Here is an 18,666-nt window from a genome sequence, read left to right on the forward strand (position 1 = left end):
GATCGAAATCTCTAAAGTTAACTTCGAATCAGTGCCATTAAGGCAAAATGAGAAAGATTACAGTTGAATACAATCCTTAAATTCGAACCCATTAAGTCTCTAAATTGCTTTTAACTAAATATTCTGGTTTTGTCTTAATTTTAGTGGTAAAATTGTCAAAAAGTATGTTAATTTGGTGTAAATTTAGCATGGCAGAATAACCTAATAACCTCAAATCGGCTCAGACCTACATTTCGTATTCTGCTAGTCTGCAGTCGGAATTTATTGGTTGGAAAGCTGGCAAGAATGCGTTATTGATAAACTGGAAGCCCTTGTTCATCAACCTGGTTAAAATTACGTTTTAGACAATATTGACCTATTTTAACTACTTGTTCTTAAGTTAGGAGATAAGGGTCAGAAACCCCATATTGCTTTTCCAACAATATTACACTCTATTGCTATACAGGGTAATTCAAATTCAACCCTCACCATTTAGATCTCAGAAAGTATAAGAAATACAGTTTAAATTGGGGCAAAGTTCAGAAAAAGCAAAAATCTGAAATTTTGATTTTTTGTTTTTATTGAATTACCCTGTATGTATAGTTTCATTCAAAGTAATTTGGTGTATGCATGATCAATGTTGTCGTTTTCAGTGTTTTCTCCAACTAATAATGATAAACACAAATGAGTTTAACAGGTGTACTGACAGTTTAACATAAACATCCAATCGCTTACTACTGAAGACGACACGAGGTAATTAAGTCGATTGAATAAAGCGAATGCTAATCCAAATAGGTTTCAATGAATTCCCCACAGTACGCTTGGTTTCCTCGCCTTAACATAGCAACCAAGGAATTAATCCCTAAAGGGCCTAAACTCCCGACTTGCTTTACTTTCTACTTGTTACGACCAGACAGAAAGCGTCATTTTAGCCATTAGCGAGAACCTTTCTGTGTTATGTTATGACAACTGCGGTACAACGGTTTAAGACTTACTCACATCGATTCAGTTGCGGTTTTTTCCTTTTCCTTCTCTATTTAGTTTTAATATTGAGTTAAGAGGAGAGCACTCCCATGGGCCATTAGTGCCCCAACGCCCTCAATGCATCGCATATTATGATCCAGCATAAAACGTTAATGTAATATTCCGGGTTTGTCGGGGTCCTCCCACGTTGATGATTGGTTTTGTGATTATTTAGAAATATTGAGAGGAAAAAGTGGAAAAGTTTAATGGTTTAGCATCATCGTTACTGTCAAAATTACTACAAAACATAGTTTTGCAGTTAGTTATATTGTCAATGATGCTCCATATAGCATAAAGGTCAAAATCGATTTATTGATAGACCCTTGAAACCTGAACTGCTGATCTGAGAGGCTTTAAAAGAGTATTGGATTTTTATTTTTATGTGCCTTTTGTAGCCGTTAAAAGGGCCCTTAGAGCCTTCTATGAACTGGCAATGTTAACATTATTTTTTACTTTCTAATGGTCCAGAAGCTTTTAACTGAATTAAATCGGTTTAGTGGGTCAAGTCTTTCACTGTATTTTCAAATAGTAACATATACGTGAAAATCTCTCTGAAAACTTTGTAAATTTATAATAAAACCGTGTCATAAATAATATTTGTCAAATGTCTTACCTTAGTCTACAAAAAATAATTATTTTCTGACGACCTTGATAGCAAAACGTCCCTTATAGGTTTTCATAGAAATTTAAAGTCCCTACAATTTTTGTCCCTTAACAATTTCTCTCAAAATGTCTCTAAAGTTTTGGTAGAAAATTAAATTAGCTACAATTTTTCTTTTCACAAATTGCTTTTTAAGGACTTACAGGGTTAGGGTATAATTATTGATACTTACAAATATAATTAATATAATTCAAGAGTAGTATCAATCACTAACTACTATTGTTTAGTAATTGAAAAATCAATTACTTTTAGTGTTTTTGAAAAGTGATTCAATTTTAGTAGTTCAATTAAGTAATTGAACAGCATTTTTAAATTAAAGTAATCCAACTATCGACTCTGATCTTGACAAGGTTAATTTTGCTCTTACATGTCATATACCAGGTGTTTCAGCACTTTTTGTGACTTTTCTTGACAGAACTTCCAATTTGGTTGTCTCTTGTGTACATGACTTGTCAGGAGCAGTAAATTAAACGCTTTTAAATAGTTCAGAAACAATAAGAACGTTGTGAAACTAAATAATATAGCGTAGCTGTTGCACTTTCAAGAATAAATTAATATTCATGCCAAGTGTCGTACCTTAAATTGTATTTGCAACTTTAACTAACGAGACGTCCAATGAATTAGTGCACATTAACATCGTTTTCACCCGAGTATTTCTATTTAAATTATCGATCGTGTAAATTAAATATTTAGAAAGCACTAGTTTAAGATTGAGCAGAGATTTAAATTAAAAATTAATCAAGAACATGAATTTTAATTAAAGTGGGCTGAACTGTGCTAATTGACAATGTTTCTAGTTTAATACAGAATTATTGCAATGTTTCCAAATTGATCATTTTCATTAAAACAAACAATAATCATATTCTTACAGTGTTGTCAAACTGATCATTTTTTTAATTAGTATGAAATCATTGCAATGTTGCCCAATCGACCATTTTTGTTAAAACAAACATATTTCTTGCCATTGGATGGTTTTTGCAATTCTTGTTCACTCTGTATCTTCCCAAATCATTACAAAGCCAAATATTGGAATTTTTTCGCATGTTTACCCAACACCCTGTATAATTCGTAGATAACAAAAATCAAAATGTTCATTTCTTCCTTCAAAAATATTAACACTTTGTCAAGAAAGCTGTGATATTTTACAGTTTTTTACCTTCACTTTGTGATTTTTTTGCAAAAAAACTGGTAATATTTAGTGCGGCGTTGTCAAACTGACAATTTTCCTAAAATTATGAATTTACTTTGTCGTTTTGACGTTAAATTGTTTTTTGAGAACAGTTTTAATACTTTTGAAAAATTTTTTAAATTTTTAGAAAAATTTCTTGGAAATTTACTAATCTTTACAGTTTTGTGCCATAAAACTAATAATGGCAATTTACGGCAAAATTGATTAAAACCTATCAAAGAAGATCACACATTAAATTACTTATACCATAATTTCAACTTGCTAACTAAAAATAAGTTTTAAAGATATTACAAAACGACTGTTTATTAAACTTTGACGCCCTCTGGCGGCCAAACTGAAAAAGTTATAATCTCATGTAGGCATATTTTTGGAAACGTCAGTGTCTTGGCTATCTTTTGTGTTTAGTGCATTTTTGATGTAACTTGTCAAATAACCGAGTTATTAGAAGTTAAAGCAAAAGGTGTCAACCAGTGCAATTCCATCTTTGAAATTTGGCATAATAACTCGTAAAGTTTGGCTCAAAATACACGTGACGTCAGTTACGTCAAAAACACTTTATGAAAAATAGTGCCACGTTGCCAAAATGTTACTTTTTCAGTTAAAGATTAATGCAAATTATTCACTTTGATGGTGACTTTTTCAGTGTCAAGTTGGACTGAAAAAGTCACCATCAAAGTGAATATTGGTGTCAGTTTCAGTTCTCAATTTGACAGCAAAAGTTAACCGAATTGAGAAGTAGTGCAACGTTGCCAAACTTTCAGTTTTTTTAGACATAATTTTGGAAAAAAGTTTTCTACAACTTTCAGTTCTTGTCTTGTCAAGAATTTGATTATTAACAATTTGTGTCCTGTCTAACTAATTTTGACAACAATAAAGAAGAAGAAGCGTTAAGTTTTATTGTTTTCGTTAATGATAGTAGCAAATTGTGTAAGTTCGGATGCATCAAAGGAGTTTAAACTACTCAAACTTGCGTCTCAAACTGTTTCTTGCCTCAATAAACCCAGAAAGGGGCTTTACAAAACGCAATTACCCTCGATTTTATTAGCCCAACGTCTGAGCCATGATAGTTTATTTAATTTTCTACTTCACATATGCCCCGTTAAAGTTTCTAAAGAGAAATTGATGCACCAATGGGAGATATTCTTTGCTGTTAGTTGGCAGCCAGATGGGATTAGTGGCCTTTAAGGGTACCGGCTAACGAGCGAATACGACCAGAAACTTCAAATAATGTCTGCAAATTAAAAGTTAATTTGCCATTACGGAGTTAACAATGCTCTTGTTGACCTTTTTACTTTAATAGAGAAATCTCCCTGATGGCACTTGTTATAGTCTCGGAAATGGGTTTGTCTTGAAGGACAGCCGGGACGAAAGTAAAGTTTTATTAGTTTGATGTGGAAATAAGGGCTTCAAGTTAAAGACCAAAAATCTTGATGTTTGCTTTGAAACTACTACCACAAATTGTTGAGTAAGTTTTCAGTTAGTAATTCGACTATTTTATTTAACTATCCACCCTAATTACTTTCGATGGTTTATTAAGGGCAACCTGTTGTTTAATTGTAAGCATTTTTGATATAGTTTCGGATTACGTGACTGACGAAACAAATTTAGTGAAATAATTAGTTTTAACATGGATTATACGAGTATGAAAATGGCATATTCCCCAAGGTTTCCCTAAATAAGCTTTTAAATATTTACAACAACAAATTTGAGTAAAACGCAGCCGACTGTATAAAAGCCATTATCCGGAACAACCAATTTCATGCAAACAAAACATTTTCAAATAAATTGGAGTAATTAGCAAAATGTAACTCTGATTTTCATTAATTTTATAAATTGTTTAATTAAAGAGGACGTAAACGGTGAGAAAAACTTAAAGTAAATTGAATTTCTCTGAATTGGACTGATTGGAAACATTCTGATTCATTTTTGAATTAAAATCACATGTTTTTATTTCCAGAGGGTAATGTACCCTTCCAGTGTATAAACAACACTCAAATTCATTACTTGGATGCACCTAGATTTGATTGATTCTATGGATTTCAAAGCAGAAGGTTCGGATCCAATAAATGCTGAAAGTGTCTTCGACAAAACCGATATAACATAATCAACTTTTCCCTAAGACGTCTTGTCGGTTTAAAGTCTTATCCAATTTAGTTTCCACTGCGTGGAAATGGTTTTCCATCCCAAGCGACTTGCATTACCGAGTTCCAAAGGAAAAACCCATTACGGTACATACAACTTCCTTAAGTTACAGTGTAACGTCGCAAACTTCCAGTGCATGTCTCATGCTGTAACAATCTGGCGGGTTAAATTTCTCAAATATTTTGCTCATGAAGTCTGTTATTTAAATTAATTCAAGTTTTACGTGGTATTGTAATAGGCAAACAAACACAATGATGTAACCTATATAGTTTAAAAGCGTAATATACGTTAAATATGAAAAATCAAAGAGCAAAATCCCATTTAAATTGCAAATTTCCGGGAACAGCGCCTTTTAAACGGTCTCTTAGATTTTACGGCGCTTTCCATTGTTGTCGTCTAGCAACTCCCGCATCAGATTTTGTCGGAAAATATTATATGCTTAGGTATTGGATGTATCAGTTATTACCTTGACGTGCTAGGAAAATCGATGAGACAGAGTTGTTTTGGTGGAAATATACCTTTATCATTAGAAAAGAGTGCAACGACAAGGAAAGTGCCAATAGTAGAAGACAAGACGTGATAACAGAATAATTTAGTAATATTTTTTTTTAAATTTTTAAGTATGGTAATGGACACGTGACTCATACATGCCAAATTTTCTTGCAAGCTGTGTTTTTTGATTTTAAGTTCTATTGAGCCTGCTTTGAAAACTCTGACAGTGGTCACGTGACCGTAGACTAGGTCGCAAAGTGTCAACATTAGCTTTGACAACTTAAGAAATTTCTTCCTAAAAATCTTTGGCTTTATGTAAAACTAAGTAAATTTTGACATTTGCCTAGTGTGACAGTTCACGTAATTTCAAACTACGTCAAATGGTTAAATATATCTGATGTTCGGGAGGTATCTTAAAAGTGATATTTTTCAATTTCCCTCTGCATCTTAGAAATTAAATGGATTATGAAAATTCTGCTGACGAACGAAAAAATGCCATCGAAAATCAAAGCCTGTATCTTTAAAAATAAGCGAAACAGGGTGGCCTAATTTGCTTGTTTTTATATGGAAACTGCTAGAACTAAGAAATTTAAAAATCAAGCCGAAAACAGAATTTTGCTATCGGCTTTTGTTGTCTTGTAATTGTCAAATTTTTGACATTTTGGACAAGTCACTGTAGCTTCGTTATTATGCGAGTTTTGTGAAAATAGCTTGTAATTACACCATTATGTTAATATTACTTTCATAGATTCACTATTTCTTAAGTTATGAACTATGTCAACATTTTCCATATAAAAACAAGCAAATTAGGCCACCCTGTCCAACATTTGATAATTTGGAAAAATTTTGAATAGTTTTGGATTATTTGGTATTATGTCATGTATCTTTAACTTTTGATAATCTACAGATTTTTTAGTAATTTTTGAAGAATATCCAGATAAGAATCAATAAACACCATCAAAAAGACATTTTAGTTTGGAGGCTCTGTTTACTTAGTAATTCCAGGCACGACTAATGTATCTTATAATAATTGTCAGAACGTGACTGTTTACTCTGAAAATAAGACCAAAATTTAAACTCAAATCTCAGGGACAAAAAAGCTAGAACAACAGATATAGGGTAATATCTTTAAAGTGAGGTTTTTGCAATTTTAATCTGTTTAAAGCAAATTACTATCTAAAAATATGCAGAATCAGCATATTGAACTTGAATAAAAATATTGGCCTAGTTCATACATTTTTCTTCAAAATCTACAAATAAAACGTCTAAACCGACTACAGGCGACAGCTCGACAAAAAGGGCAAAACCCTAATCAAAATTCAAGGAATATGGATATGAATGGAGTGACGGGTCCGAGGCAAATTCAGTTTCTAACACTGGAAATGTGTGACAGTTTTCAACTTTAATTTGCTGCTCCGTTTTAATAGGGTCCATTCAAAATTACCTCTAATTATACACACAACTGGCTCGCAGGGCTTAAAGCAGCACATATTATCTTTGGACACTGTCATTTATTATAATTATCAAAATTGAACGCGATTATTAGGGCGACAAATTGAAACGATAGGTCATCTCTACCAGGTTACTGTAATTAGTTCTTGTCAGTTGTGTGAATGGCCCATAACGTTGTGAAGGGTTGGTTCTGGTTAATTAGTCCAGACTTTGTTTGAGCTTTATCAAAAGTTACTGCAATTACTTACCTTCTAATGTATGTTCACATATCTATTAACACTACCATGATAATTATTCATGCAAGACAAATTTATGATCGTGATGTTGTTGATATTATACGGTACAACAAAACCCACAGGACATAAAGGATCTTTCCGAATTGTTTACTCCTGATGCGACTAAACCACCTGTGCGGAATTAATTTCCGGTTTTCGTCATTTCCCCATTCCCTGTATTCATCTGCGTATTACGTATTCTGGCAACTTTTCCAGCATTATTGCAAACGTGCCAGAACTACGGCTGTGCTACGTTATGTGGGCTTTTATTCCCAAGTTTCGAGTATTTTTTCGTAAGCCAAATCCGAACCAGTTTATAAAGTAAAATAAAAATAGTGTACTACTGTTAAAACGTGCCGTTAATTAAAATTCAATCAAATTTTGATTTGCTTTGTATGCAACATAATAAATTGCAAAACACATTAGGTGGAAGTGACAAAGCGCAAACAAAAGATTTTAAAAGAAACTTCTTCTTTAATTCCTGGCAAACAACAATGGCGTAATTAAAGCAATATTTTACCCACTTTTTTTGCGACGTTTACTTTGAGTCATTACCAGCTTAATTCACTAAGTTATGACAGAAGAAGAAAATAACTTTATCAGTTATAATTTAAATAGGATACGATTGCCATTTATTTACTTGTTTGATGTCAGGTTAGAATATTTAAAAATACCTAAATATCTCAGGAAAGTCATTTTCCAGTAACTGTAAGCACCTCAAAAGCGGTAATTTCGCAACATTCCTATTATACGACGAGCAGGTAAATCTGGAAAATAAATTCGTTCGCTTTGATGTCGAATGAAATTATTTTCGGATTCACTGAACCCAAACTCGTCAGAGACATTGATTACTTTAAATTTTATTTTACGTGAGTAGATATTCGAGTTCGAACAAGCAATGTTTGATGAGGGGGTGTTTTAGTCTGCAAATTACAATATTTATAGAAATGTCACTGCACTTCTTAAAGAATCAGTGAAAATAGTAATAAACTAGCTGATTGGATAATATTGACGTGTATAATTAAGTTAATTAATTATTAACGTCACAGTGCAATTAATATAATTTAGTCCTCTATGAGATTACTAAATTTGTTGAATTACCAACTGAACGTAATAATGGTAAAATACAATGACAGTAATGCAGAATTACGTTAAGCCATTTATTTGGCTTGATATAGAAGCAAAAATATGGTAAATTCACGGTTCGAAATATTATTACTATTATAAAATAATTGTTATTATTATATGAAGTATACAGTCACAAATTTGTATGCTTATAAGAAATCATACACAGGAATTTTCAATTATAAGAAAACACACAATTCTTTATAGCAGTTTTAATAGTGTTGAATATTTATATTTATTTTTTGACAAAGTTTGTACTCTTTATGCCATTTTTCTCATTTTATATACGAGTTGTTATCGCTAACAATTTAGATCAAACACTGATTGTAACATCCAAAAGGGCACAACGATAACGTTGTATCGAAGCTGAAGGGCGAGTGTAAACGATAATTTCTTTTGTCGGTCGTATTTTTTTGCTTTAATGGCCTTCCACTCGTTGAACGGCTATTTTTGGAAGGTTTTCAGTTACACGAGTGGCAATTAGTCGGGGACCAAACGGCCTTTGATTCAGTAGAAAAAATTCCAGCAATTTCAAAATCGCCTGGTTATGGAATAAAAACAAGGGATTGTTAGTTAAGACTTTCGGATCAAACCCTACTCAGTCGAAATTACTGCCTGAAGGGTGAAAAAGCAACAAAAAATTGCTGTGTTTCTCTGACCCTTTCAGACGAATTATTTCTCCTTGAATGGAAGGTGTTTCTGGAAATATTTCAGGAAAGGGTATAAGAGGTTAGACTGTTCTTTTTAGGAAATGAGATATGATATTAAACACTAAAACGCACACATCAGTGACTTAATATAGAGTATTCTTGTCAGTTAATAAATCTTAGAACCAATCCCAGGATGCTCTTCTTGGAACTTCTTATATAACTCTCTCTCTCTCCAGTCGTTAGATTCATGTTTGAAGCGTCGTGATCCTATGTTAGTCTCATGTTGTGTTTTTAGCAGTTTTCCTCCATTCCTCTCTATTTGACGTGCTTCTAATGCTGTCTTGGAAAGATTTTCCTGTAAACTGCTTCACCTGGTCCAGCCATCGTTTTGGAGAAAGTCCTCTAGGTCGTGTTCCCTCCACCTTCCCTTGGACCATAAGTTTTTCGAGATTGTCATCATTCCTCCTGCTGACATGTCCAAAATACTTGAGAATCAGTTGTTTGATTTTATTTGACAATCTGACTTGGATGTTAAGTTCTTCGAGTGTGGATACGTTAGTTCTGCGGTCTGTTCAGGGAATCCTCAGTAGTCTTCTTCAGATCCACATCTCAAACGCATCCAACTTGGCGATGTCTGTGGCTTTTAAGGTCCAGGATTCTGCTGTTGGAAAAACGAGGGTGTTTACTAATTTGCACTTTGTTGTGGTTGTTATATGCCGATCTTTCCAAAATTTTTTTGAGTTTGGTCATGGCCGTTTTGGCAAGAGCTATCCTTCTGATTTCTTGACTTGATCCGCCATTTCTGCTGATATGGGCACCTAGATAAGTTATTTCCTCCACGTTCTCGACATCTTTAATATTAGGCATTTCTTCCATGCTGTGCGTGCGATCTATTAACATAAGTTTCGTTTTCTGACGGTTCAATTGTAGACCGAACTCCAAGCTCACTCGCTCAATAAGACTCGACATTTCCTGCTCATCTTTGGCGATAAGTGTGGTGTCATCAGCATAGTGGAAATTATCCATCCTTCTGCCACCTATGACAACTCCTTCTTCTCAGCCGTCCAAGGCTTTCTTTATGATATATTCTCCATATTCGTTAAACAATAAGGGTTGAAAGTTTAAAGGTTCACAGGTTCTTCCATCCACCTTCAGTAGTGTTATGTTATTGAGTCCCCATCTGCGACAGAACATCCCAAAGTCGTCTCCAGTTGACACAATCAAAAGCCTTGCTGTAATCCATGAGTTTTGCCATATTCTCTTGTTGTGATAGTGTGTGTTCTCTCGAGTGATCTTATATAACAAGTATGAGATATTATTTACTCAGGAGGAATAACCATCTTGATTTCTTGCTTACGTGCTCTGCACGTGTACTGTAATATTTTTTTGCTTGTCGTATTTTATTTCGTTTTAAAGGTATAAAATACGAGCAAATGTGTGTCGTAAGTACAAGAATTACGGAACAAGTCAGTTATCCGTATGGGTACGATTTTTATTTATTCAAAAGTGATACGTAAGTAGTCGTAACAAAACGACACAGCAATCTACTTTAGTTACGACGCAATTCCGACAGCAAGTCATTTTGAGAGAAGCAATATAATTGCAGTTAATTTGTCTACAAAACTGAAAATACAACTTAACGCTTCCCCGAATAGCATTTCAATCTCACAGTCGACTAACATTAAAGGCGTTTTCTCGTCTTAAATACGTATTTAACGATATTAGCGACATTACTATCTCCGTCTGGATGATTCAATTGCCGGGCGGAGGTAATAACGTCTTTCTAAGCTCCAGGAATAAATTCCAGAGACGAGAACCCTATCTCGACTAAGAGCTGTTCGTATATCAATCCGGAGTTTTTGTGGTAATTTACCTAAATTTTTCACCTAAATTATTGTCAACATTAAAAAGGTAATTTGAGGTAATGCAGGTTACAAGGACAGGGACAATATCGTGGTCGAGTGATTGCTTTAATTGAAAGCAATCACGTAGTGTTTATCCAGGCAGAATAAACACTGAAAAGTTAATGAAGTTAACGCATTATGGAGGTGCGTTAATTTACCTGAAATGTGGTATTTGTGACAGAAAATTTGAAGGAAATACAGGGTGAAAGCTAAAAAAGCGTTTTGAAGGCACAAACAAGTTAAACATATTGTTCAAATTACTGCTTACAATTTGTTAAGAACAAAGAGAGGATACTAGCAAATATTTGCAGGTTTCATCCCTAAACTTGAGAAAATACAGGGTGAAATGTTGGGATGTAATTAAAAGTGCAAAATGCAGTGTTGTAGTAACTTAAGCAAGTTTCTCTGATTTTATTATAATTATCTGAAAAATTTATAATTATTTGAGTCATTATTTTTACAAATCTTTTTCTTGACATATTACTGGTATCTAATCTGGAACATAGGAAGGACATTTTGTTTACACCACGTAGAATGCAATCAAAATCCGAAAAATGTGAAAAAAACAGACAAAAAAAAAACAGTATTTTTGATTTTGTACTCGTTGTGGTTCAGTTTTAGTAGAATTTGTCCAAACATTTTATACAGTTAATGTTCCAAAAAAAGAGGTTTAGTAAATTGTTCAAGTTTTAATTTTTTTAGAAGTTCGAAGAAAAACAGTTTTAGAAATTTAAAAACCTGTTAAATCATTGAGACTATACAATTTTGAGTCTTAATCGGTTCATTAAACTGACACATTTATCAAAACAGTATAAATTACCTTAATGCTATAATCATAAAGATGGGTTATTAAGTATCGTAGTTGGGTTCGTTAATTAGACGTTTTAGAACTTTACGTCTAAACCGGAAGGTATTTTCAGATGTCGAATTAAACCAACTCGTTAATATTCCCTTAATAAACCCCCTAAACCAGATCAATATTCCTACAATGAAATTCTATTGGAAGGGAACGCGTTAAAAGTAGACGTTTCGAATATGTGGTCGTTTTTACTACAATGGCTCAACCTTTCCAATTATGTTGTAATGGGGGTGGCTTAGTGATTGAGTCGGAGAAAATACAGACTTACACCTATATTGTCCAACTAGATGTAGCAAGTTTCCTTAACATCCAGATTAATCGGTTAGAAACCGTAAAAAAACGATAATCATCCCGCAAATTAACCAATCTTGACTTAGAAAACTGTTTTCATTTTAGTCGTTTAGTGGAACGATATTGTTGCAATAAAGTTTCCTATTTAACTACCCCACATTATCGAGATCCAGTTTCTTGTCGGCTGGATTTAATGAAAATCAATTATGTTCATATCTCGGGAATTAAACACTGAAATAATTAGTTATTTTGCAATTTTGTGGTGTTACGTTCCTTCCTCTTCGCCCCTTCCCTAAATTAATTGTATTAACCTAAAATTGTCAAGGAAATCCACATTGGTAGGTAAGAAAGTTAATTAATTCCAAACAGCAGAGGTGTTTTAAATGTTGTCACAATACCGTAAAAAATAATTTATATTTAATAGTTAAATAGATACTAATCAAAACATACACATAAAATATTCGTAGTTTCACACAAATCATATTTGAGTAAGGGATTTAAATACAACCAAAAAATGTGGTAACTCTAATCGAAAATTCAACGCAGTCGTCACGTTCCTGCTAAAGGTTTGTCACGTTTTGTGATTTTATTATTACAAATGTCGTTGTACGCACTGTTTTATGTAAAATGTGTGTCATAACCATCTTGGTTATGTAGAAAACGTGAGAAATTTACTCTCTATGAAAATATCATTATGCTAATTAAAATTTTGAATTTTTAACTTATCATGTTACGCAGTTGTGTGGTGTTCATAACTTACCCCTTCATCTGCAGGTGTTGACTTTGCAAACTGAATCAAATTAACCTAAAATCGTAAAGTCAATAACCCAGTTGGTGTGGAAATTAATTAAACTCCGGATTGAAGTACAATGTTATTATGTAAGGTTTGTTTTTGATGCGATTTAAATTTCGGGCTTTTAATGAATAAATGTGTGTCATAATTTTACGAGTTATGCAAACTAAATGTTTTCTACAATAATTGCTTAATAAATGTCAAAGTTTTAGTATTATCTATGAATTATTTTTGCAAACTGTCTGTCACTCATAGGGTGGCTAAAAATGCATTTTGATCATGTTTTTTAAAAAAAAATTCACGCAACAATTTTCCAACCAATTTGTCGATAAAGCCAAACCAAACATTTGAAATAATAGACGAGTTCTTTGTTGTGAAACGTGTCTGTTTTCGCACGTCCAACCAATATCCACTAACTGATTTATTTAATAAAGTTATTTTAGTCCGGTATAATTTCTGTGTGATTTACGATTTTTCGATACTTGGTTTTAGTATGCGGACATATTTTAGCATCAGCAATTAAAACTAGACTAGCACCTTTAAAATTCCCGGTGGAAGACCACTTTGGGCTATACCGGGGATGATTAAATATTTTCCATCGAGGACGAATTTGCATATAAATTGGGTTTGCAGCACTTTTTACTAAAAAACCTCATTATTCGTAAACGCCTTGAGCCCAATGGAAAACCTTTGTCAATTATTGGGTTAATGTATCTAACGTCTTATCAGTTTATATAATCTGGTACTATACTAAAATTACCACAATACCGAACAATACTGCAGAAATAGTTCGAAAATAATGTTTTTCCTCATGGGACTGCAAAATGCACTTACACAAAAAAGGCTGTTCTTTTTGTAACCCAGTTAATGCATTTATTGACTTTTTTCGCACAAAACACCGTGAATTCTCGGTAACTTCCGCCCCCCAGCTTTTCCACAAAACTACCGCTAATTTTCAACTTTTTTTGCCAGACAAAAGCAATTTTAACTGAACTACTTGTCGAAGATCATTTTTGTATTCAACTTTATGTAACATTCGTGAAATTTAAATTGGCCGCTAATAAAAGTTGAATAGAGGCCATTTTTCGTTGACCTGTACTTACATATCCGAGGAGGACAATGGAGGGATTTACGGATCGCCTGAAGAGAGCTTTCACGTTATTTTTCTCCAGGGACGGTGACATGTTTTCATTTATTTGATTGAGGTCAGAAAGCTTGACGTTCGAGCTTTTTATCTGGCTTAGTATTTTCGTTATGAAGAATCGCCAGTCATACACTCATAGGTTATGTCAAGAAGAAATATGATATATCCTGCAATTGACCTTGTTAACCCCTTACGTAATTTGTGAATAGTTTTCGTTTTTTACTGAGAATTAGTCTGTTCAATCTTTGATCAATTGTCCGGATTGTTAAGTTTGTCTAGTTGATTGCCTGAAGCAGCATTAATTACTCTTAATTCTTCTACTGATTCGAAATTTTTAATGAGGTTCTCTCCCAATAATATCAATTTAATGTTGTTTTTCCAGTTAGCAAACCACAATTTTTAGATTACTCTTGAAACTTTTTAGCTTTAATGAAAACTTTTGGTTAATCCAGCGAGAACTGGCATATTTAATAGTAGAAATTGTAATTAACTTTTATCCAGTTTCAACTTTTCCACAGCAAATGTGGCTTATATTCCTCCACTGTAATTCTCCAATGGAAAAAAGTTTACATTTATAAGCTCCCACATGAATAGAACGTGACTGGAATATCCATTTCTAGCGACCAACTTCCCCATCTATGTACGGGCATTGTGGTGTTTTTTTTCACCTAACTGAACCGTTTTAGGGAGTTATTGAGGTTTAGACAATGTTCTCAGCTGAAAAGGATTTACAGAGTAGAGTGGTTTTAAGCCTCTGGCAAAAGCTCCTTACAGGTGTTTTCATTTTATCGGTCAGAAAGGGTTTTCGCCTATAAATACAAGGAAAAAACTTTCTAGAGTGGAATTAATTAAGATTGACGAGTTTTTTGGTGAATTTATGTTTTTATATTAACTGCTCCCTGTCAAATGTAATAATATACTCAAGAAAATCGTGTTGTTTTAAAAGCTTAAAATGCCCTTTTTAATTAAACTCTCAAGGTGTTTCAAATCAATGGAACGTCTAAAATCACCCTTTTTGAGTAAATCTGGTTCATTACTGTCTAGTGGAAATCCAATTGACCTGTTAAGTGGAGAACTTTTATGCGTCACCGATGAGGGTGGAAATCGACAGGAAAACTGTAAAAACTTTACGGTATCGGTAATAAAACGGATGTAAACTAAGAGATAAACGTAAATAACGTTTACATTATGTAAGACTTTGGGTAGTAAACGGAAATGAACTCACTGAAATTGCAATTGAAACTCTTACGAAATAGTAGTTTTTGCATGCAAAATACGTAATGCTATTCAAGTAAATAACTAAATGAACAACAAAATTACCATTTTTCTAAACGTTCTTAATTTAGGGAAATTTTTAGGTTTTGTCACGCAGTTTTCAAGTATTGAGTGATTGAATAGTGTAGAAAGTTATTTTGAATTTTTTTGGTTGCTAGCAGAATTCTAACCCTTTCCGAGATATTCGACTTTTTTACTGGAAATGCAACAAAATTTCAAAAATTTTGTATCTCCTTTATTTTTGCGGTTTTAGCGACTGTAAAAGCTATCTTCTTAATTCAGTTTTTGGTAATCTTGGAAACACCTTTGTGCGAAACGAATTTTAGATAATGTATACCAAATTATGAAGCTTTTTGTTCTATTTTTTTAATAATGTACTGTTTTGCAACTATGCTCCAAAAAGTCTTTAAAACGGGTTTCTTATCTTGAACAAAACTCTTTATAAATAGCAATAATTACTCACGTGAGCAACTGACAATTTGGTTTCATCAAATTAACGTTTCACAATAGCAATTTAGGGTCATGAGGGCATAGAGCCTCGTTAATTTCAAAGGAGCGCTCTTAATATTCCACATAGTTACCTGCTTTGCGTCCAAGCCATTTTCCAACAATTTGCGTTCGAGAAAGCGCCCTTTGCATTTTCCTGTAAAGGTATTACGTGGCTCTTTATTGAATTACCGATTGAACGACAGTTTTTTGCTTATATTTTCTCGTTTTGTCCGAAGTCTAAAATCCAATAAACGTATAAAAGATTCTCGGATTACAGTTCCACTGATGTCGATCACGGAGGTATTACAAAATACCGTTCTTCTCCGGTGTTGTTTGTTGTGCTGGAATTTCCTTTCTTGCCGTTTATTGAATGAGAAAATTGAGTCGAGGTATGTCGGGCTTTTATCATTGTTTTCCAGACTTGTAGAGCAGATGCTATGTTTTGTAATGAATTTATACGGAAATGAGGTATTAAATTACCCTTTCTTGGTATTTCAACCTGATTAGCACCAGGTGCAGGCTTATAAATCCTCAAGATTAGTCTAGCGCCAGCTAGCTGGTGCATAATACTCATAATGGGTTGTGATTTAGCTTAACTCGAAGTCCAATTATAACAGTAAAAAAATTACTGGACAAATGCAGTTTAAAAAACTTCAAGCAGTATTTTGAAAGCTTTGGCTTCACTCTGAAACCAAATTTACAATAAACTAGATGAACTTACCCCTGTATAAATCCCGCAGGCAATACTTCCCTTCCGAACCGAATTCCAACAGCAACAAGAGTGTAAAATAGTCATCTTCATTTACACGACCGGAATTTCCTGCAACACAAAACATCATTGTTACTTATCGCGAATTTGTTGGGGTAAAGCCACTGAAAGCACCGATATTTTACCTTCCCTTTTGGAATTAAATCTGTATAAAGTTTACGAAAGCTATACATCACCAGTGCCGCGAAAAAATCCAGGTATCAGATGGTTTCTACTAAAGTTAATACGACTTCTAATGCAGGCCAATTAATCTTGGAAAAAGGAAAATTTCCTGGATTAGTTTGTGGAAGTTTCCCCAGAAAGCAGTAAATGGAATAAGTTTTAGGGTTTTGTTGGTTTAAATGTACTTTCTAGTTGTTACGGTTTATAACCCTTAAGTTGCAAATAAAAGAAAAAACCCACTAATATAAGAAGTAAATTTTGGAATTGAACAATTATGTGCTCAAATTTCAGTTTGTTTTATTCGCTTAGTAAATACAATTATTAAATTAAGAGTCAGAGTTGTTTTCTCTGCCTGTCAATCACGGATAAGCGTGATCGATTTTCAATGTTTTCCCGCAGGGTATTTTCACTTAAGCCAATGCGAAACTGAACGTTTACTTCACTTTACGTCACTTTTATACAAAATCAATCACACGTTTTATGGTGTATAAAAATTCCTTGTTTATTTTGCTTTATCCTTTTGTGTGTGAAACTCATCTTATTAATTCGGCAGGAAAAACTTTCTATCTACTTCCGCACCTCCCTTGTCATTTCCCTTGGAAACTAAAACGAAAAGTCGCCTTTGTAATCAATTTAAAAGCCTTTGACCGGCTGTCCGGGACGAAAAAGATAAATTGGATGTAGGTTGCCGGCTAAAAAGTTGGCAACTTCAATTAATTTTAAGGAAAAGGCCATGGAACTTCGCGGTTCATAAGCAATTTAGTTTTAAACGAGAAACGTCTGGTTAATCGGCGTTTTATTTATTCGACAGTCTCGATACCGGGATTTATGTTTACCTGATTGTATGCACAAACTTCTGAGCAACAAGTTTTTATTTGAGGGAAAATTGAGATAAAGCACCCACGAAGGATTTTCTGAATCGACCCTTTTTTGATTTGTTACGTATTGTGGAACGTTTCGCAAATAAAAGACTTGAGAATTAGGGACACATGATTTAATGGAGATCAATGGTTAGTTTTTAGAGTAATGTGTCAGTTATGCAATTGGTATGTACAGAATATTCCAAATTTTGGATAAAAAAATCTATCTCTTGATGCTTATTTCGAATTTTTAGATCTTCAGACCAGCTACATCCACCACCTTTTTTTTAAATGGATCGGTAATGATTTTAATAAATTTTTTTCTTCTTCGTCTTGAAATAGGCTTTCATCCTGTTTTTCCAGCTTTAAGGAGTTTCTTGCGACATCGACAATCAGCTATCCCTCCACTTCTTTGGTGGTCTGCCTGGTGGTCTTCTAGAGTGTGGTCTTCCGTCTCTCGCAATTTTAGTAATCCTATTGTCTTCCATTCCCCTAATTTGATAATGTTCTTTCAAATTTCCTGGGATCAGCAAGTTTAATTGTTAACTAAAATACCTGATAAAGTCAAATTACAAGGTAGATTAGGGATGAGAAATGTATACGGTAGATAGTGAGATGAGTTTTCGATCGGGGAATGTTTTATTAAATATTTTTTGTATTTGGATCTACTGACATCATATCTTACCATCAAGAGTACTCGTTGTCTTTTATTCTCTATTTAACTTGGCTGGATAAAACTTTGTTTAACCTGAACTGCTGATTATAGGAATTTTGGTAGAACGTAAAAATTGATTAACAACATAACCGACTCATTAAAAAAAATGGTGGTGGATGTTCGACCATCAAAAGATAGACTTTAACGTGATATTTCAAAATTCCATATTTGTAGCTTTCACCTTGTGGAAAAAGGTAGACCGTTTTGAAACATTTGGTATACCCTGTATAATAATAATGAGCGCAAAACCAGAAAGGTGGAAACCACACAAGAATCACCTATGGATATTTTAAAATGTTTTTAGAACATTCTTGAAACATTATCAGAAAGGCAATTCTAGTAAATCTAAGCTACTGAAATGTCATTTTTAAAAACGGTAGATTATCGAGATTTGGTCGTTTAAATGGCCAATTTAGT

At 33.5% G+C, this 18,666-nt stretch overlaps 1 protein-coding gene across 2 annotated transcripts in view; it reads right to left on the reverse strand.

Annotated features, from left to right (window-relative positions):
* Positions 1-18,666, reverse strand: part of LOC145732158 (uncharacterized) — a 43,463-nt gene that overhangs the window by 18,357 nt on the left and 6,440 nt on the right. For both annotated transcript variants that reach the window (XM_081984257.1, XM_081984256.1), the window contains exon 2: positions 16,465-16,563. In XM_081984257.1, coding sequence (XP_081840383.1) covers positions 16,465-16,545 — 81 coding nt within the window. In that variant the 5' untranslated portion in view covers positions 16,546-16,563. The remainder of the gene's footprint in view (positions 1-16,464; positions 16,564-18,666) is intronic.

This window comes from Ips typographus, linkage group LG7 (genome assembly GCF_016097725.1).
Source record: "Ips typographus isolate SLU linkage group LG7, UJ_Ityp_2.0, whole genome shotgun sequence".
NCBI classification, from domain to species: Eukaryota; Metazoa; Arthropoda; class Insecta; order Coleoptera; family Curculionidae; genus Ips; species Ips typographus.